At 42.3% G+C, this 22,378-nt stretch overlaps 1 protein-coding gene across 1 annotated transcript in view; it reads right to left on the bottom strand.

Annotated features, from left to right (window-relative positions):
- Positions 1–5,228: 5,228 nt before the first annotated feature.
- Positions 5,229–22,378, bottom strand: part of UTP18 (UTP18 small subunit processome component) — a 41,676-nt gene continuing 24,526 nt past the window's right edge. Inside the window, exons 11-14 of the mRNA XM_059150498.1 lie at positions 13,748–13,922; positions 8,251–8,393; positions 6,192–6,230; positions 5,229–5,419 (exon numbers count right to left, since the gene is read on the bottom strand). Coding sequence (XP_059006481.1) covers positions 6,206–6,230; positions 8,251–8,393; positions 13,748–13,922 — 343 coding nt within the window. The 3' untranslated portion in view covers positions 5,229–5,419; positions 6,192–6,205. The remainder of the gene's footprint in view (positions 5,420–6,191; positions 6,231–8,250; positions 8,394–13,747; positions 13,923–22,378) is intronic.

Raw genomic sequence — 22,378 nt, 5'->3', positions numbered from 1 at the left:
CTTACACTCTACTTTACAATTTAACCTCTCAAATAGTCCCAATTCCAAATATTCTCACCTGCTGCCTACATAGACCATCAAAATACCTTAGCAGTTTCATCATTTCTAATTTCATGTTATACTTTCAGATTGGCTTCTCACATCCGAAAACAGCACAAAAACCCTTAGTCGAGCCATGTATCCTGATTGGGGATTCAAGAACCGTGCTTTTGGTCATTTCCCCACATTTACAGAATATGTTCTGTCCATATTTAAGTCCGATTTTTTTAAGCTCATAAAATTATACATCTAACATATGGAGCAAGCATCGAGCCAAATGTTGGAGGGACAGAGATGAATTAAGTAGTAACAGGAGAGAAACATCTTCGCAAATAGGAAGGAGGGAGGGGAGACTGCTCTCTCTGAGGAACTGGTATTAACTTCTCTTAGAGACCGTGGGAAGGAGATAGCGTTCGTTGTCCCTTTTTCAGTGGGTGAAATCAAAAATCACAGCACAAGCTAGAATGATAGCTATCATTTTTCACTCATTAGGTTATAATAATATCTCGTGATAACATTTTTATCACCACTTCACTGGGAATTCTCTCATTGACTGTCGGTGCACATGTCATTGTCATTGACACTTGAGAGAATTATTTCTATCAAAAATTTTAATCAAAATTTTAAACGTGTTTATCTGGCAATTCCACTTCAGGTATCTCTCCTGGAGAAATACTCACGCATACAAAGAGACCAGTATAAGAATGTTACTCTCCTCCTCAAAGATACAAAAGTTACTAAAGCCATTAACTACCCCCTCTGCCAGATAAGTGAAATTAAAAGAAAATAGCTGTTGGAGATATTAAAATCTGGGACCATTCATGTTTAAAAATAAAACAAAAAATTAAAAAAAAAATTTTAAATTAAAAAATAAAATAAAAAGCACGCATGCATGTACCCATGGCAAGCAGTTTTTCTCCCAAAAGTCATTCCCTACTCCCCTGTCCTCCTGCAAACAGATGCCTAGCGCTTTATTTTTTCCCCCAAGCAACATGCAGATAGCTATGTGCTCAGGGACAGGAGGCCCCACTGCCAGCCCACGGGATGAAGTATGATCAGTTTTATGAAAATTCATCCTTTTTGATAGTAATTGGTCTAGAGCCTGTGACCCTATTCTGCCAAGGAAACATGAGGGAAAGTCTGCAGGGAGGCGGTCTAGGAGAGACTTTCTCCTTTGATCAAAAGGAAGAGAGGTTCCTGAGTGGCTCAGTCAGTTAAGCATCTGACTTTGGCTCAGGTCATGGTCACGGCATCCTGGGATCGAGCCCCATGTTAGACTCCCTGCTCAGCAGGAAGCCTCCCTCTCCCTTGATTGTTTCCCCTGCTTGTGCTCTGTGTCAAATAAATAAACAAAAAAGTTTTTTTAAAAAGAGACCATATAAACACAGAAACAAATACAACAAAGGGTGTAGGTACCGTGACAGAAGTCCATCTCCATCTTGCTAGATGCACAGTGTTTGAGAGGCAGAGAAAGAAAAGGCAAGGAGGAAGCTTCGGCAAGAACAAAGGTATGGGGGAGAAAGATAGCTGGGCTTATTCAAGGAAATTTCAAGTAGCTCAAGATTTCTGGAGCACAAGGTAAGCGAGGATGCTGGAGAGATGGGAAGAGGCCAAGATAATGGGCCTCTCTACCAAGCGAAGGAGCTTGAGTGTCATCTTACAGGACTGCGGTTGTGATGATGATTACAATGGCAGCGTCTCACACTCACGGACAGCTCGCTCTGGGCCAGGGGCTGTTCGGAGCCTGATAACTAGTCCTAGAAGGCACGTCTGTTATTACGCCTTTTCCATAGTTGGGGAAACTAAAGGGTTTGGGAGAAATGAGCTGTTTAGGATTTTAAGCAAGAGGAGAGTGTTAAGATTTGTATTTTTGAAACACATCTCTATACGTACTCAAATATTTACAGATGAAGGGATACGTCTCGGCTGGGCTTCAAAATAACCAGAGAGCTTGTGGGCGGGACATGAAGATTTCCAGGAGCTGATTATTGTCGAAGCGGAGTGATCCTTCCAAAGAGATTTATATTAGTATCTCTCCTTTTGTATACATTTGAAGTTTTTCCTAATAATTTTTTTTTTTTTTAAATCGTTGATGGGGTGACTCATTTGGAGAAGTGGTTGCCTTCAGCTCAGGTCACAATCCTAGGGTCCTGGGATCGAGTCCCACATTGGCCCCTGGCTTAGCAGGGAGCCTGCTTCTACCTCTTCCTGCTGCTCCCCCTGCTCGTGCTCTCTTGCTTTCCTATGCTGACAAATAACTAAAATGTTAAAAAAAAAAAAAAAAAAAAATCACTGACTGCAGTATGAACATCCAATTGAAAAACGTGAAGCAGGAACTAATGACACCCAGCCAGGGGATTAACAGATGAAAGCTGATCAGAGGTGGGGAAGCAGCAGGATAGAAAATTAAGAGGACTTTTGAGAGAAAAATTAAATTGCTTGGTAACTAGGGTTTGTGGTGGAAAATAGAGAAAAATCTCAGGTTTAAATCCAGTCTCATGTACCTAGCTTAAAAGTGACTGGGTTAATGGAGGAGCTGTTCACATTAAAGGGAATACAAAAACAAGCTTGGGGAAGTGGAAGGTAGGGTGTGGGAATGTGTTCAGCTGGGGTGTGTCAAGTTTGCTGCGGCAATAGGTTGGGTCTCCAAAATAATGGCCCTTTTGTGGAAGACCCTTGAGTATATACCCGCCAAAGAAACATATCTGTTTACAGATTATCCACATGATCTGCAGTATAAACACATTTTGCACAACACGGGAGCTCTATTTCCTTCCCACAATCATGTACCACATACTGTGAGTAGAAATGCCCTGCTCTGTCGATCAGTGATCAATGTAAGGATGATGGCTTTAGGGACTCAGATGTTCAACCTCTCTGAACCTTAATTTATCTCCCTATAGAAAGGAAGTATCGGAGTGCCTCGGTGGCTCAGTAGGTTAAGCATCGGACTCTTGGTCACAGCTCAGGTCATGATCTCAGGCTCTGGGCTCAGCGGGGAGTCTGCTTGAGATTCTCTCTCCCTCTCCTTCTGCCCTGACCCTGCTCAAGCACGAAAATAAGTGAATAAAATCTAAAAAAAAAAATGTGACTATTAAAAAAAGTTATCACTTTCCTTAAGAGGAACAATGCGAATTTCCTGAGATTACATGTATATACTGACATCAGCAAAAGTACAGCGCCAGGGGCTCCAAAACGCTGTTCCCACCCACGTTCTACCTTCTCCCCACACCTCTTGTCCCAGCCCCCATTCCTCATAAGGGAATAGGCGATGCTTGTGTCTCCTGCAATTTGTGATGATTTGGGAGATACGCATGGGAGGCCAAGGAGCCAATCGGGAGCTGATTACAAGTATGGTAAGCGCTTCTCTTCACGAGCATTTGCTTGCTCCCATCCCGCCGGCTGGCTGAAGCGCAGAGACGCTGGCTACAAGCCCTCCGGTGGGCCACACATTCTGTGCAGACTTGAAAAGGGCCCCATTATCCTCACCAGAGACACACGCATGCACACTTAGCACCTGCTACGACTTCTCACCTTGATTTGTCCAAACACCACCACCGATTTCAACAGACTAATTCTTTAGTTCACCGACCATTAGAGGGGCTAGGGGAGAGAGGAGTAGGATACACCAAAGATCTCAACTCATCATCACTCCAGATAAACGGAGCACATCCTGTGAGGCTTTGGATGGCAACATATCACCCCACAGCTCAAAACGTCTGCCCCCGAACACACAGAAGCCACGTCCATGCTGTTGTAGCAAGTGCCAACAGAGAACTGTGTAAATGAGATCATGACGGTGGCTCTCCTCTCCTCGAGGACATAGCCTGGCACCAGCAACAAGAAACAATGAGAGCCTGACTCAAATTCCCAACACCCTTCGAGGGTATATAAACATTAAAAGACAAGACGCAGATTCAGTGGCATATCCGTCTGGAGAACAAAGAGCACATTTATCTATCTTAGAGATTAGAACTGGGGATTCTTTGCTCTGCCCCTAAGAGAGTGTAAAAATGATCTAGAGGCATTAAAAAGTAGTTAAGATTTCAACTCCGACTTCCATCATTTTCTCTAGAAAGATAAATTCCTGTAAATCTTTACACTCTTAGGAACTGAAAATCGTATGCAGAATAAGCACATATAAGGCTTGGTATCCACATGTGAAATAAACAATGATGTAGCTCAAGTTAAATACAAAGTGATGGTAAACAGCTTATAGAGAGCCTTGCCTTTGCAGACTCCCAGTCCAATGCTGCCCTCTAGCACTTCTCGAGAGGAGTAACACTAACAAGTCCACTGGTTTCAGGACTGAAATTTTTAGCACCAATATTTACTATGAAGTTGTTGCCAAGAAGAGGGGACAGGAGAGGGCCTCTACAATTACACACAATAGCCCACCTTAATAGAAAATGTCCTTTCAGAAAGATCCTGTCATTCCAAACATACCATCTAGGGCTGCTCTAGGTCACCTGGAAAGGCCTTGAAGATGCAGAAGATGCCCTTCCCTGAGCTGTTTGTTTGAATATAGTTAACTGGGATCCATTACTTCTTTGGGCAGAGTCAGAGCCATTCTTTGTCACTGGAAAAACTTCCTCCTCTAACTTGACTTTCCCAGGTGCTCGCAAGGAGGTAGGGTGAAGGTTCGTAGCCCCTACTTGATACTTTTCACAACTAATACTCCTTAAATACAGGGTCTAATATCAGTTTAAAGCAAGGTTATACTATAGCCAAATTGTGCAACCAAACTGCCAACCCCAGAACCTAAATTAAATGAAACATTTAAATTGATGTACTAAATATTTCCAGGAAATCGGTAAGACACATGTGCCACGATTTCATGGGACCCCTCTCCAACAAACACCAATGATAACCATTTGAAGTAAAATGCCCAGAAGTCTTCTCATTTCCATTATCACCATTTCAAGAAAACCTGGAAGTTCAAAATTCTTTCCATGCAATTTTCTCACTGCTCTCACATGAAGCCAAATGACCTTACTAGCTCAACAGAGGTTGTTAGCTGATACCCTGAAATACCCTGAAACATGGAGAGCTCTCTGCTGGGAAAAGGGGAAATAGCAACTAGGGTAAACTGAAACAGAAGAATATCTGTCTGTATTATTTCTGGCTACAGACAGGTGTTTCCAATCTCTCATGTTCAGTCTGAAAAGAAACGCATCCAAGACAGTGTGTTTGTGTGTAGGTGGGAAGGAAAGAACATACATTTATTTTCAAACAAAAGTTGCTATTTGTTTATAAGACACCTCTGTTGACTTAAATAAGCACAGCTGGCTCGATACATCATTATACACATGTTATCACACATTCAGAAAGCTTCTGAGAAGATATATTGAGACAGGTTTCTCTTGTGGCTCAACTGGATCTGAGAAAAGAACAGAAGAAATTACACACTTGATTTATGGCTGCTGGTCACCCACAAATGTACGTGCTGGCTGTGTAACTGGGGAGGCAGGACAGCTAGGCTGCTTTCCCCTCTTGGCTAATGTGGTTTGGCTCAATAACTAATCCTTTATCACTCCCAGAGTCTCCTCAATCTGTAGAAAACGTTCACGAATTTCAGAAAAGAGATGAACAGGCCAACTGCAAAGCTCAACCTCAGAACTACCACATCTCCAAGTCAAAGATCAAGCCACGGAAAGGGAAGCATGTCCCATTGTTTTAAATACTGGGCAGCAATACTAATGACCAGCCATCAACTAGCTCTGTGACAAGCTACCATTAACTAGCCACAGGGCAGGCTACTTTTAATCTCTCAAGAAACATACAAAATAAGGGGTTTTGAGCTCATGGAAGCTATAATTTTATCTGAAGATATATCTCTTGTGATTATGTCTATCCTTTGTGGATTAAATGTTCAGTAATAACAATTCTGATGACCGTTACTGAACACCATATTAGAGATCAGACCTCAGAAAAACAGATCCAGACTGTTGTGATTTGGAATAAAATTGCCCAAGGAAGGTTCAAGTCCAACTGGGCTCTTCCTGATCTACTTCCACCCTACTCCCCTACCCGAAGATACAGCAACCCAGTGGCAAAGAAACAAAGACCAGACAATGTGGTCCCTCTGCCAAATGACAGCAACAGATGTGAACCCTAAAACCTGAAGAATCAATAAAAAAGGATTTTCTTACTTCAAATATTCTCTTCAGAATTCTGAGTAATGGTGCAACCTGAAAAAGTAAAAGACAAATTATCTAAATAACTTTGAAATGATTACTCAGAGTACTGTCAATGAAAATGATGTTAGGAAGATTTTGGGGGGAAAAATGTAATCATAATCATTCTCACGGGGCAGCTAGGTTAAGACTTCTCAACCTGACATCCTGAAGGATCCTAAGGCTAATTCCTCAGATTTCAGTAAAAGCATTAAGCTTACTGCAAAGCATCAAATGGACTGTATGAAATACCTGCTCAGCCATACCCAGCAGACGTGTCAGTCCAAGCCACTTGCTAGAAATAGTCTCACTAGACAGCAATGCTCTCGAGAAAACTCTAATGGCCTCTGGTGCTTAAACTTAGAGGAAAGAGGATTCAATTATAATAAAACCAAAGCTTTGGGAGAGAATTTCTAGGTGCAGTAGGAACCTGCATTCTTTCTATAAAACCTGAACTGAAAGAATCACTCCAAAAATTACTGGGACTGAGAATGATGGGATATACCAATTTCCCAGTATATCCCATTTTCCTTTCAAAGTAGAACTTGAGACCATATTACTGTTTGCTATATCCTCTCTTCACAATTATCTCCTCAAACCCAATTTATAATCCTCCTTTTCTTCACACCTGATTTCAGTATTTTGAAAGCAGGCCTTCTCTGATACAAACATAAACACAGGGTCCTATGTAGCATTCACCACCAACACAAGGGAGCAAGGACAAGTGCTCTGAGTGAAGTCACAGGCTCCCAGCTCCTCAGCTCCCCGGGAAGAGCCGCCTTGTCACCTGTATCTTCTAGCAACCGTGCAACCAGGGTTGTTTGTTCCCGTTTTATAGCTAAGCATGCTGAGTGCAGAAAAGAAATGGACAGAGCATAACTTTTAGACATCTCTGTGGCTGACACCCTTATTTACAGCCTACAGCTGGCAGGGAAGCAGGGAAAGCAGCACCTCTTTCCGAAAACAAATAAAACAAACAAAAAATCACTTAAATCTAGTGGAGTAAATAATGAATTGTCAAATCAGCAAAAGTTAATCTAAACAGAAACCACCAACATAGTAGCAGTACTTTTAAAGGGGCTACTCTTCCTCAAACTGACATTCTCAAAACGCAGCTTAACACTCCCAAATAAATTTTTTTTAAAAGATTTTAATCATTTATTTGACAAACAGTGATCACAAGTAGACAGAGAAGCAGGCAGAGAGAGAGAGAAAGGGAAGCAGGCTCCCTGCTGAGCAGAAAGCCTGATGCAGGGCTCGATCCCAGGACCCTGGGATTATGACCAGAGCCGAAAGCAGAGGTTTTAACCCACTGAGCCTCCAGATGCCCCCACCCAAATAAATACATTTTTTAAAAAATTAATAAATCTCCAGGTGAACTTTTCTGCTAGCCACATTTTATGGTAATAAAAATGCATTTCAGGGGCGCCTTGTTGGCTCAGTGGGTTAAGCTTCTCCCTTCGGCTCAGGTCATGATCTCAGAGTCCTGGGATCGAGTCCCGCATTGGGCCCTCTGCTTGGCAGGGAGCCTGCTTCTTCCTTTTTCTCTCTCTCTGCCTACTTGTAATCTCTCTCTGTCAAATAAATAAATAAAATCTTTCAAAAAAAACCAAACTAACTAAAAAAGAAAAATGCATTTCAGGGGCGCCTGGGTGGCTCAGTCAGTTAAGCATCTGCCTTTGGCTCAGGCAGGATCCCAGGGTCCTGGGATCGAGTCCCAAATCGGGGTCCCTTCTCCCTCTCCCATTCCCCCTGCTTGTGTTCCCTCTCCGTCTCTTTGTCTGTCAAATAAATAAATAAAAACTTTTAATAAATAAATAAACACAATTTGTTAGATAATTAAGACAGTCCACTTAAACATGCTATAATCAATAATTTATCTGATTATTAATTAAATAATTAAAGTAGCTGATCAACAAGCTATAGAATTAATAAACTACATGTGAACACAGAACTGGGAATGTAACAACAGTATCTCTTTATATTTTCAGAAGGTGACAGGTATTTCTGATGTTTAAACATAAATAATACGCACCTATAGAGCAGGGCCTTGCCCTTTTCATTCCCCAAGGCAAAATACCCACTTCTGGGAGAAAAATCCATGGTATGAACAAGAGAAACAGTCTTCTTTTTAATGACTGGGAAGTTTGAAAATACTGTACAGGAGGGAAGGTGAACCTGTAGGAAATAACACAAAGCTTTAAATCACAACAACTGTGAACTCATCTTTCTTAAATTTTAGGCTTCATCTATATTTCTGCTGGAACAAAAAGTTCATTTTCATTGCAGTACACACAATGTACAATTATCTCAAAGAACCAAAGTGTCCTGAAATTAAAATTGGCTTTTCCATGTGCTACTGACTGAGAGGGAAAGGAGGGAAGAGAAGAAAGGATCTCCTTGATCCTTCTAATCTAGCATCTAGCATGATGTCCTACGAGACTCTGGTGTTTGCTGAGTGAATTAAAAAAAAGAACACACTCAAGTAAAAAGTCAACAGCAGTACCCATTAATGTTCTAACTTAACAACCACAGTGAATACTACTAAAATTTGGTCACAGGACACAGATACTTTAATTATGAAGAGTCTGATTTTATATAACGGAGGCCCAGGAAAGGCGTACCCTACTATTCCAATAGCATATGATTTCCTTTCTACAATTTTCCTTTCCAACCTCTGTTATGTATTCTTTGCCTTTTCCAATCTCCTCTGAAGGACAAACTCATGAGAATACCTGGTTCATCGAGTGCAACTGTGTTCTGATTTAAACAGAGCCAAAAGCTGACTTCTGGGCCACGCCTAGACAAGAGGAGGCACAGTCTCTTTCTCCAAGAGAGTCTACTTCTGGGGAAAAGGAGCCCAAGCCCCAGCCCAAGGCCGACACAAGCCTTCATCCAATTTGTGGATAAACCAAACCCAGGCATGAAAAGTCACCTGAAGGAGACTGGAAGGTCAACAACTCTAGCTTTCAAATACCCTCCACATCTTCTAAAATACACAGCCCCTGGGGCACATGGGTGGCTCAGTGGATTAAGCCTCTGCCTTGGGCTCAGGTCATGATCCCAGGGTCCTAGGATCAAGCCCAACATCAGGCTCTCTGCTCAGTGGGGAGCCTGCTTCCTCCTCGCTCTCTGCCTGCATCTCTGCCTTCTTGTGATCTCTGTCTGTCAAATAAATAAATAAAATCTTAAAAACAAAACAAAACAAAACAGCCCCTTCGTGTTCCGGCACGCGCAGACAGCTATCACCCAGCTGTTCACCCTGGTGGTCTGTCACCCGCCACACTTTCAGATGAAGCTTTAAGACATTCAACCAAGGTGATTTTCACAGACCAGCCCTGGGTAAAACCCAGTGATATACACACCTAGTAAACAGGTTTTGATTACTCATTAGGCCCTCTTCCTTCTGGGAAGAGACCTACTGAGCCTTTCGTCAAGAAAGTACAGCGTACAGTGAATCTCCAAGTCATCTCGATTATTCTCGACTTTTCCAGAAAGCAGGTTCTTCCTGCACCGCATGGCATCAAGACAGAGCAATCAGTACTAACGAGAACTGTCTAGACCCATTAAAGCCACAGAGTTGGCAGTACCTGGACTTGATCTTCACATTTTTTTTTTAAGATTTTACTTATTTATTTGACAGACAGAGATCACAAGTAGGCAGAGAGGCAGGCAGAGAGAAAGGAGAGGGGGAAGCAGGCTCCCTGCTGAGCAGAGAGCCCGATGCAGGGCTCAATCCCCGGGCCCGGAGATCCTGACCTGAGCAGAGGCAGAGGCTTAACCCACTGAGCCACTCAGGCACCCTTAGGGCTTGATCCCAGGACCCTGAGATCATGACCTGAGCAGAGGGAGAGGCTTATTAACCCACTGAGCCACTCGGGCACCCTTGATCTTCACTTTTAAACTTCTTAAAAACCACTCTCTATAAAGGTTCCTTGAAAAATTCATTAAAAAAAAGAAGTAGTACTTAATAAAGCAGAGTAATTATTTTAGGAAAGAAGCCACAATATAAATATTGCAGAATTTATTTACACTTAGTTTGGCAATGTGGAAATTATATGAATTTGGTTAAGTGGTTGGTTTCTCAATTGTGTTTTGCTTAGACTAGCAGAAATCTGCATCCTCCAAGCATGTGCCAACTTTGAACAGGTGATCTGAGGCCTCATGGGAACAGACAATCACGAAATCACCATTTCCTACAAGTGCCAACAAGAGGACTGTCCTATGTCCAACTTTTGCTTCCTCCCTATATGTCACCTGGTACTTGTACACTATGCCCCAGATATCTGCTCCTTAACTTTGCTGACGTGACTTTGAAGTCTCCGAAGCCGCTTTTCTGACTCTTCCAAAACAAAACAAACCAGAACCACCTTTCCACTTGAACGACTTCCTAAAGATAATTATATTAAACCACGCCCTTTATTTTCTAAACTAAATTAGAAAAAACAGTCTCCTAATTTGGATTCATGTAACTTCATACTTGGGTCAATCTGCTTATTACAACTAGGGAGCTCAATGTGAGGCAAAAATTGGGGCAAAAAACACATCCATTTTTTAAAGCCCATTTTTACCAGAAGGTCACGGTGTTATTTTTGTAGCCAAATGAACAGAAGAGAGTATCAGAAATACTGTGGTAAATACACACACTTAATAAAGTATGTGATATAAATGGTGTCTCCTCACAACCCACACAACCATACACAGCAGCCCCAGCTTCACACAACAGGCCAGTGTGCTCCTTCTGATGGAGGAGAAACCCCACCTCATCAACAACTTATTTTTACATTTTACCTCCTCTAGATTTGAGTATCAAGAGCAAAAACATGTTTACAGTAGTCTCCCAAGAGACCCAGCTGTATCTATTTCTGAAGTTCCCCAGTGGAGTCTCCCCCTGAATCAGCACTTCTTCCCTCAGACAAACTCTCACCTGCTGAGAGGAAATTCTCTTTATGGCCCTTGTATTAAAAGCTATTATTGAACTGTTAATTTTAAAAAAACCCACGGGCTCCTCAATGGCTCAGTCGATTAAAAGGCCAACTCCTAATTTCAGGTCAGGTCATGATACCAGGGTTGTGGGATCGAGTCTCTCCCTCCCTCTGCCCGTACCCCCTACCCCTGCCCTGTGCTTGTGCATGCTCTCTAAAATAAATAAATCTTTAAAAGAAAGGGGAAAAAAACATAAAAACCTAACTTCTTTACCTCAGAAAGTTCGCTTTCCCTCCAACACCATATCTGTCATTACATTTAAGGGCCCAGGTATCAAAATTCAACAAGTAAAAAGCTCACTTATCCTTATTTAATGGATAAGAAGCTCCACAACTTCCTACTACATCAAAGACTGTAGATGCAGTAACAATTTAACTTCTGTGTCTCTTACCCGTGCAACGGCTCCGGTGCAACGGCTCGGATTTACATTCACTGCTTTATGCTGGGATAACAGAGCTGTTTGGATCATTCTGAGACTGCATTTAATGACACTAAGGCTGTTTCACTGAGGCATTCTGAGGCTGCCATGCCTGGCTTCTTTCCATTAGATATTATGGTTGACTACCATTTAAAAAATGGGATTTGGCTGTTACTAATGAATTCCTTGTGTGATTTTGCCACAGTAAAAAAACCATAAATGCTGCCGCGATCACTGAAGCAAACGAGGCAGAACTAACTACTAGGCGTCTCGCAAAATGTATTATGTCAACAGGAGGTGGATCCCATGGTTTTCTAAAACAATTTGCTACCATTAAAATGATAAAAGGTTAATGTGTGCTAGTCCACTACTCCCATTAGAGGAACGGGGATAAAACCGACTTGAATTAGAACCTTCTCATTCATCAAAGGACTCATTCAGCACAAAGGCAATGAAACACAGTACTGTACTTTCCACTCTTTCCAACAGAATCCTTCTTCCCTCCAAGAAAAGCTTATGGAGAATGCCAACAGATACCACAGACAACAGCGAAGCTGCTCGGTGTGCTACAGATAGGACTTCACCTCCTCCTCTGTGCTACCTGACATCAGAAGTTCTGCACACCTTCTAGGGAGCACAGGAATTCAGCTGGAAAACCACGGATGTCCCAGGAAGAATGGAGAACCTAGAAGCACATGCCCTTTACTGGCTGTTGACTCTGGGTGAGTTAATCCTCGGAGGACTGTTACTTGGTGCACAATTTTTTTGAAGACCTCTTTGTAAATCTTTGTGATCTATACACTATCACACGAAGCTAATAAAGTATGCAAGACCCTCTGGCAAGTGAACGAGATAAAGGTAAGAGTGTCTGTAGGGTGCTTACAGTCTGGCGGCATACGCGTAATACCGCCACAGGCAGTACTACCATTCAGAGCTCTGGGTCATGCAGGTACCTGGTGTCTGCGGCAAAGAACAGTTCAATAACGAAGAAACCGGTTCTGCCTACAGCATAGGAAACTTCAGAGATGCAGGGACATGTCAGCTGGGCTCTGAGGTTGGGCAGAAAGGAGTTCAGACAGACCTGAGGCTGCTATCCTCAGAAAGGCCTACCTGCAAGGGTGGCCTTTCAATCACGTTTGGCAACTTAACTGGGAAACAGTTCTCTGCACTGATATGACACTTTCCCTAATGGCTAAGGATGGCTCACCAGGCCTGAAGGATTTGTACAATGTGGTTTCTGCTGAACACCTGCCTTTACTTCAGGGAACCCAGAATTTTGGTGCATGTGAGGCAGAGGGTAGCTCCATGATCAACTGCCAATAAAGACCCTGAGCACAGCCCCTCATGAGGGACTGCCTGACAGAACACACGCCACCCACGTGGTCACAACTTGCTGGAGGAATGAGACATGGCCTTTGTGACTCCACTAGGAGGGGTCCTTTGGAAGCCGGTGACTGGTCTCCTCCAGTCACCCTGTACCCTGTACCTTTGCCCCCTGTACCTTCCCTTGGCTGATTCTACTGCGCATCCTTTTCCTGGAGTAACTCTCAGCCATGAACGAGACCATACACTAAATCCTGTTGAGTCCTAGGAAATCAACAAACCTGGGGGAGGTCTTGGGGACCGCTGGCAGGGAGGCAAACGCACAAGTACGAGCTAGTTGTTTAAAGTGTAATCTGCTTACACAATCTGCTTTCAAGCTCAATTTATGTTCAAAATCTAAGAACTGCCTCCCCTCCTCCATTATGACGGCAGGCCTTAAAAAAGGCAGGGATTAGGAAAGAAAATTGTAGAAAAATAAAGTGCTTGCCGTAAAAAAATTCCTTAAGGCAAATTTGGGGGCTGCAGTGCATCACCACTTCTACAACCACACCCCCAAAAGCCCCAATACTTGTAATTTCTACATCAAAAGAAGCTACTCTTTTTAAAATAATCCAACACTCTACTCTCCTACTATCTTTCCATGTTTTCAACTTAGTTCTAAGATTCTGGGGGGAGGAAGGAAGCTACTACATATCCTTCAGTACATTTCAATTTTTTTTTTTTTTTTTTAAATTAGGTTCCACATCCAGTGTGGAGCCAAAGGATTATAAATGATTTTTTTTTAAAAAAGACAAAGACATATTACCAATCTGACCGCTTCTTTCATTTCTTCTGAAGCAATTGCCAAGATTTCTGTAGTAGGATTGAAGCTCAGAGAAGTAACACCTGTAACCAAGTTCATTATAGCTTTTATCGGCTTTGGATTTGTTTCTTGGAGACAAGAATCTTGATTGTATATGTTTACCACTCCACAATTAGAACTGCAAAAAGAAAAGGGAATATAACAAATTAAAAAAAAAGAAAATGGCTTTCGCAACCTAAATGAATAGACTGAACCCCTCACACTGATACCTGTAGCAATCACAGCATATTGTGTTACAAAGGGACCAGGGCTGTAGGGTTTATCCCAAGGCAAAAAGCCAGACACATTCTACCAGTTCTACCGCAATCTTGCTAAACTCTTGTTAACTCCGATGGCTTTTCAAATGTGAGGTAGAGAATCCAAGAAAGCCTAGATTCTCCATTATTTATTTTTTCAATAAATATTTACTGAATGTCAACTTTATGCCAGGCACTAGATGCAAAGGTGAACAAGACTGAGACCAAAACTGCCACTCCCACGGTGTTTATGGCCAACGAAACATTTGAAAATGAGAATGAGAGCTGCCCTTTCCCTATTTGAGTTCCTCTTTTCTCTTTTTATTCTGTATTTGTAAGAACTGCCAAAATGGTGTCCAGCAGCATCTGTAACAGGTATCTAAGTTCCGCTCTCCTGGGAATATCCACAGTCAAGAATTACGGAAGCAACCATACACTCGGTTTACTGAAATGTTTACAGCAACGAATTACATCCTGTGCTCATAAAAAGTAAATCCTGATGACCTGCCCATTAACAGAATCATTCACAGACAGAAACTTTCAGTAAATGTTCAGACGACCTCCTGTTATGGGCACCATTTATAAGGAACAGGGACCAGGTACTTGTAACTCAAATACTTAGATCAAACTTCATTAGCAAATGCAACACAAACCTGAAAGATGCAAGAGCTAAAGCCTCAAAGTCACATGGGTGACACACGGACCTTCCACTAAATGTGCTCTCACTCCCACTCAAACATCCTCATTTATTCTCTCGGTACATACCGCCTGCCTACAATGAGCTAGACACACTGCATTAACGAGACCAACTCAGGTCACACACAGAGTTCTACACCTGAATGACAGCCAACCACACAAATGAGATGTGAGTGCTTCGGAGTCCTCCAACTACTTCAGACACATTTTCTCATTTGATTCTCAGAACCCTTTAAGAAGAGGTAACCATAAGCACTTGGGAGACACAACAAATATTCTTGGTTTATTTAATTTTGTTATGGACTGAATATCTGTGCCCCACTAAAATTCCTATGATGAAATTTAAGCCCTCCCGCCCTTATTAGGAGGTGGGGCCTCCGGGAGGAGGCCTCTCCTCTGGGAGGAGATTAAGGCCAAGACGGTGGAGCCCTTATAAAAGTGACCCCAGAGACTCTCCCTCTTTCCACGTGAGGACACAAGAAGGCGATGGTCTGTAACATGGGAGAGGGTCTCCACGGAACCCAGTTGTGCTGGTACCCTGACCTCAGTCTCCAGAAGGAAGAGAAATAAATTTCTGTTGTTTATCATTACAGCAATCTGAAAGGACTAAGACAAATTTCCTCTTTTCCTTATTTGTATTTGTGACTTGGATCAAAATATCTACTGATTGTATTTATACCAAATCTCTTTTCTTGCTAAACACTGGTTTATGGCTAAATCCATCTTAATTAAGGACAAAAAGTTATAATCCATATGGCTATCTTCTAAACATCAATTTTTTTTTTAAAGATTTTATTTATTTCTTTGAAAGAGAGTGAGAGAGAGAGGACAAGCAGGGTGATGGGCAGAGGGAGAAGCAGGCTTCCAGCTGAGCAGGGAGCCCAACATGGGGCTCAATCGCAGACCCTGGGATCATGACCTGAGCCAAAGGCAGACGCTTAACCGACTGAGCCACCCAGATGCCCCTTATATCGAATCTTACCATCATGAATATGAGAGGCTCCTTAAATGCCTACCCATTCTTATTTGACTATTGATTAAATTTATGGAAGAAAAATGGCATAAGTTCATCACTTTGATATATGGAAACTTATTCTATTAGTAATATTTCTGCTAACAAAATATAATTGATTCTTGGGCACCTGGGTGGCAGTTAGTCAAGCATCCAACTCTTGGTTTGGGCTCAGGTCACGATCTCAGGGTTGTGAGATCCAGTCCCACATCGGGCTCAGTGCTCAGGGCGGAGTCGGCTTGAGTTTCTCTCCCCTTCCCTCTCCCTCTGCCCTCCCCACCACCCCTGCTCACTCTCTCTAAAATAAATTTTAAAATCTTTATTAAAAAATGGATATAACTGATTCTAATATGTCATTGAGAATAATCAGTATTTATTGAATGTATTAATAAATAGTTACTTATTAATATATATTATATATTTATGTATATATATAATGTAATATACATTACATTAATACAATCAGTATTTACTGAATGAGAACTGTATATCCAACACTATGTAATACAGGAATACAAAATATCAGAAAGAATTATCCCAGAAAAAAATATACCTCCATGAAATAGCCAGAAAAACAAGAGAATAGAATACAGCACACTAAGGTCTGTCTGGGACCTATAACATCAAAGAGAGGGAAATCAGTATGAGGTGAAGCTGGACCAAATGAAACTTTGTGGACAACACAGGACTCGAGATGTGGAAGGCAGACACTAAGTCAAAAAACAAACCAGGGACAGCGCCTGGGTGGCTCAGTTGGTTAAGCAACTGCCTTCAGCTCAGGTCATGATCCCCAGGGTCCTGGGATTGAGCCCCACATCGGGCTAAACCTGGCTCTGCTGGGAGCCTGCTTCTCCTTCCCCCTTTGCCTGTCACTCCCCCTGCTTGTGCTCTGTCAAATAAATAAATAATCCGAAAAAACAAACAGGAGAACACCTAGGTGGCTCAGTCAGTTAAGTGTCTGCCTTGGGCTCAATTCATGATCCCAGGACATAACCTAAAGAAGCAGACATGACTGCTAACCCTTCCACCCACAACCACAGCTGACTGGGCTAGAAGCAAGTTCCTGCATCACAGGCAGTCAATCCATTAGCAGATCAGCAACCACAGAGTGTCCCGGTACACAAAAATCTTCACAAAGAAGAATGATGGCACTTAAGCCGAGTCAGGGTTTGTCTTATGGATTAGGACTGGGAACCACATTGGTGGTGGGTGTGAAAGCTAAAAAGGCATAAAGAAAGAGCATGCAGGGGCCACAAAGAAATTAATATTATGAGCAAGAAGAAACTATAAAGAAGAATAGTAGTCATCAACAAGCGACAATTCTGCCCCCGGGAGGACATTTTAATTGTCACAACTAGGGGATCACCATAGCCATAGACAGCCTACAGAACTTAAAGCAAACAGGCTGAACACAGAACTCAAATCCCCTCCTCTGCTGAATACTCTGAGACTGAACTCTACGGACTTTCTTCTTATCCTCAGTCATCTCTTTCTCCACGGACTCTTGTCCCCAAGGTTTTATTTCCCATCTACCTCTACATCTAGCATTTCATTCACATCTCACTTACTCCTATGGACCACCTAGCTCCAATCACATCTAAATTAGCACCTTTAGAGGCACTGGGTGGCTCAGCCCTTCAGCATCTGCCTTCAGGGTCCTGGGATCGAGCCCCGCACTGGACTCTGCTCAATGAGAAGCCTGCTTCTCCCTCTCCCACACCCCTTTGCTTGTGTTCACTCTCTCACTGTGTCTCTCTCTGTCAAATAAATAAATAAAATCTTTTTAATAAATAGATAAATAAATAAGTGCCTTTATTCAGACACACCGCACTTCTAACTGCTTGTGGACACAAATGCACGTCTTCCCACGTTCTTCCTCCTCCTCTTCCCCCCTCATGCAAGGACAAGCCCACCCTTCCAGCTGCTCAAGCCTAGAGCCTGAGAATGTCACTGCTTCTCTCCCATCCCAATTCTCTAAGCAGCTTTGATCTACATCACAAACATCATTGCCTCTCTCATATTCCCATTCCCACTGTCCTTAGCAATGGCCCCATTGCAATGACCTCAAAGCTCCCCACACCTGTTGCCCCCCAAAAGCTGTCATGGGAATTATCTACTTCAAACCCTAAAATCTAGATATGATCATTACTCTCCTCTACTTAAAAACCCTTCATGTTTTCTCTTTCCACTCAATGTAATGTCCACTCTCTTCGACACAGTGAGAAGACCTCTAGAAGTTGTCCCCCTCCTGCTTCCCTTTGTCACCGAAGCCCTCAGGAGTCATCCCATCTGCACTCCATTCAGAAACCAAATCTGAATCCTCTCCCTTCCATACCTTTCCTTTCCACTACCTGCAACACCTTTCTTTGAATCCTATCTGGCCCTCCAAAAGCTTAGCTCGAGTGCCAATACCTACAAAAATACTTTTCCAGGTGACAATTACAACAGCCTTCACCCAATCCTTACACTTTTAAGAGACACTGTATCTCAACCGCAGACCTCCTGATGACTTGTCTGGAAAGAGCCATATGGATCCATCTGTCCTCCCCATGGGACCATAAACTATGAGAATGCGACGGCATGCTGTCATTCTTCTATCTCACAATCCCTAGCTAAATGGTCACTGTTTTTATAAATGAGAAAACCAAGGCAGAAACACATCACCGAATAAAACGGGTTTTTCTGACACTGTAAAACATGTATGTCCTGAAGATTCTCTAGATGAACTAAAATGAAAATCATTTCATATGTTCAAGGAGAGAGTTAAAATTAAAGGACTATTAACTCCAGGCCCTAAATACTAATGAATTTCATATTTTCCCACAGCCCTGAATTATCCAGTATTTTCTGAATATAAAAATCAAAACCTTCGGGGGTGCTGTGTGGAAAGAATACAGAATTGGGAACCAGACAACCTGAGTTCCAGACCCAGCTCTGCCAATAATCAGTTTAATGAGAAACAACCAATAAAGAAAACTCAAATTACCCAATTCTTAGACCTCAGCTTCCCTATCAATAAAGGGACTGGACTGAACTAGCTTGATTCAACACACCTTCCTGTGATGACAGAAATGCGCTGCACCTGCACTGTTGACATGGGCGCCACCAGACACACGTGTGACTACCGAACACTTCAAATGGGGCACGTGTCACTAAGGAACACATTTTTATTTTGATTAATTTAAATTTAACTAGCCACATGTGGGAGGGGCGCCTGGGTGGTTCAATGGGTTAAGATGCCATCCAGATACATACAAGGGAGGGAACAGAAACAGGACAATAAAAACACTGAAAATATCCTACAGCACAAAGATGAAAGAGACACTGGGTTATTAGCTTTAAGTTTCAGAAGACTAGCTCCCATATTTTCCAAACCCAGAGAGGTGACTGAAATCAAAAAAATCCTGAAGCAAAGTCTTAAGCTAAGGGCTTAAAACCCAGATGTAAGTAGGAGAAACAGCAATCCAAGGTACATTTAGAGATTTAAAGAGATAAAAGATAAAGCTATGGAAAAGCTGAAACACAGAATGCTTGAAGTAGATCTTCCAAAGGGATTATATACACGGCACAAAAGGATTCATACTCAAGACAAACTGGACTATAAATTCTCTTTGCTTCTTGTAAGATTTTTTAATTTACAAAACTCCTAGTACACTGTACCTTCACATATTTAAAAACACAAACACAGGGAGATGTACCTTCAAAACAGATGTAAAGGGGTTAAAAGCTCCAGCTTTGCCGCCAGACTATTTGGGCTATAACAGCTGGCTTTCCCTTACTCTCTGCGATCTTAACCAAGTTACCTAATCACAGTGCCTCCACTCCCACACCTATGAGGCAGAGAAACTAGTACCTATATTGTGAAGCAGGAAATGAGAGTTACTTTATATGTAAAAATATATATACACACCCACACACACATATAATCAAGATACACACACATATGCACATATATAGTTACAGAAGAAAAACAACATGGTAAACGCTGGGGAAAATTTTGCTGCTAAATCTCTTTATTATAATTATGATTCAAAGTCTGAAACTACTTAGATGGGAACCACAATAAAAAGGTAATTTTATTTCTTTCTTTTTTTTTTTTTTTTTTTTTTTTTTTTTTTTTTTTTTTTTTTTTTTTAAAGAATTTAATTTATTTGAGGGCGCCTGGGTGGCTCAGTGGATTAAGCCACTGCCTTCGGCTCAGGTCATGATCTCAGTGTCCTGGGATCGAGCCCCGCATCGGGCTCTTTGCTCAGCGGGAGCCTGCTTCTCTCTCTCTCTCTGCCTGACTCTCCGCCTACTTGTGATTTCTCTCTCTCTGTCAAATAAATAATAAATAAAATCTTTAAAAAAAAAAATTAAAAAAAAAAAAGAATTTAATTTATTTGAGAGCAAAAGAGACAGCATGGGGCACCTGGGTGGCCCAGTGGGTTAAGCCGCTGCCTTCAGCTCAGGTCATGATCTCAGGGTCCTGGGATCGAGTCCCATATCGGGCTCTCTGCTCAGCAGGGAGCCTGCTTCCCTTCCTCTCTCTCTCTGCCTGCCTCTCTGCCTACCTGTGATATCTCTCTCTCTCTGTCAAATAAATAAATAAATCTTTTTTAACAAAAAAAAAAGAGAGAGACAGCGTGCACAAAGCAGGGGAGGGGAAGAGGGAGAAGCAGACTCTGCAGAAGCAGAGCGGGGAGCCTGATGAGGGGGTTGATCCCAGGACCCTGGGATCATGACCTTAACCGAATGAGCCACCCAAGTGGCCCAAAAAAGAAATTTTAACTTGTGTATTTATAAGAAGCTGATGAAGACTACAGTCAACAAATCTCTCATCACTGATAAAACTTTGATTTGAAAATACAAAAATAGGTATATCTATGGCATTGACCGAAAATTCTCACAATGCAAAGGTCCCAAAGTGGTTTGCAGCTTGCAAACCAGTAAAGGCAGGAGAGTAATCTCGTGATCTGGGCCATGGCTGCAGTGGGAGACATTCCCAATTCCCCCACTGTAAGCAGAGAGACTAGAACAATAGAACAAAACAAAAGAGATTCTCCAAGTTACCTTACATGGTCACCTGAATTTGGTGAGCTGCTGTCTGAGGTCCTACGGGCCCCTGCCCACAAAGCGCCGTCACACACAACAGAGAACATGCCATGTCTCAACTCTTTTCCCCTCCTCAATACACAGTGCTTTGTACCTAGTGGACAGTCACGTGTCTCTTTCTTTTTGAACTGACTGACTTCCAGACCAGCTAGGAAGTCACAAAAGACACCCTAAAGCACTGACACAAGATGCAGCAAAGGTATACTCTAACTACAAACTGCACCCCGCCCCTGAAACCGTGAGACCTCAGGGTTCTAGATCACTCTGTCAGCGACTCCAGTGGTCTCTTCCAGGACAATCCTGTCATCAGTGGATGTCTACAGAATGAAGGGTCATCCAGAGATTTCCCAAGTACATTCTAACTCTGATGTTGCAGGAATTAATATGAAAGCTTTCTAAAAATATATATAGCAAACTTTACATTAACAAATGGTATAAAAACAGTAACATAGGGCACCTGGGTGGCTCAATTGGTCAAGCATCTGGCTTCGGTTCGGGTCATGGTCCCAGGGTCCTGCGATCGAGTCCCGCATCAGGCTCCCTGCTCAGCACCAAGCTTGCTTCTCCCTCTGCCCCACCCCTGCTCACGCACTTGCTCGCTCTCTCAAATTAATAAATATCTTTTAGAAAAAAAACAATAACATAAATGAATAGAGCTCTCTGTTTTCAACAGTTTCCCTACTCCCCTATCAGAGCAAAACTACAAACAAAGCATCTACCTTATGTCAGGACACTGAATCAAACGAATTAAGAGATACAAAACATGAGTTTTTAGATCAAAGGCATCAACTCCTAAAAGCAGAGGCCAAGACAGAGGGGTTTCACAGCAGTACTAGGAGGAGAGCAGAGAGGGCAGCAGAGGGCAGAGAGAGGAGGCGCCGGGCAGAGATGGAAGAGTGAGGAAGAAGGGGAAAGAACGCCAGCCAGCCCAGTGGGGTTCAGCTTCTGCTGCCCCTAGCTTCTGTACTACCAGTAACTGTTCCCCACCTCCCTAATAACCTCAGAAATTCCTCTAACAAGGTTAAGGCCTTTCTCTACAGGTATAACAATAAAAAACTAATAATTTGACCAAGCACATCAGAACCAGAATTCCATTACACTGAGCACAATTAAAATCAAATGAATTTAAACTAGTATTAGATTCTTTCCTTTTTGACTAAAATAATAAAAATAATTCAAAAAAGAGAGGCAAAGGATCAGAAAAAGACTAACTTCACAAATTTAAATGAAGGTCATTTGGGGGCAATTTTTGCTTAAAATTAGTTTCAAACCAGTCCTCATCTTAAAGGAGTTTTAGTTCCAGAGGGGGGAAAAAAAATCCACAAAACAAAAAATAAAAAAATAAAGGAGCCTTAGTGCCAAAAGTTCTGCCAACCATGGGCTGCTGCCACAGTGCACACACTCTGGGCAAACGCTGGGCTCCCCCACTCCTCCTCAAGATATTCCTCCCTCCAGGTCTGTAGCAGGTATGTTGACTAGGGAGAACACAGGACAGGAAGGGGCCTTTGTCAAGGCCTTGGTTTTGACCTGATCTCT

The sequence above is a fragment of the Mustela lutreola genome, chromosome 15, assembly GCF_030435805.1.
Source record: "Mustela lutreola isolate mMusLut2 chromosome 15, mMusLut2.pri, whole genome shotgun sequence".
NCBI classification, from domain to species: Eukaryota; Metazoa; Chordata; class Mammalia; order Carnivora; family Mustelidae; genus Mustela; species Mustela lutreola.
Note: the sequence above shows the minus strand (reverse complement) of the source record. Positions and strands in the feature narration are given on the sequence as shown.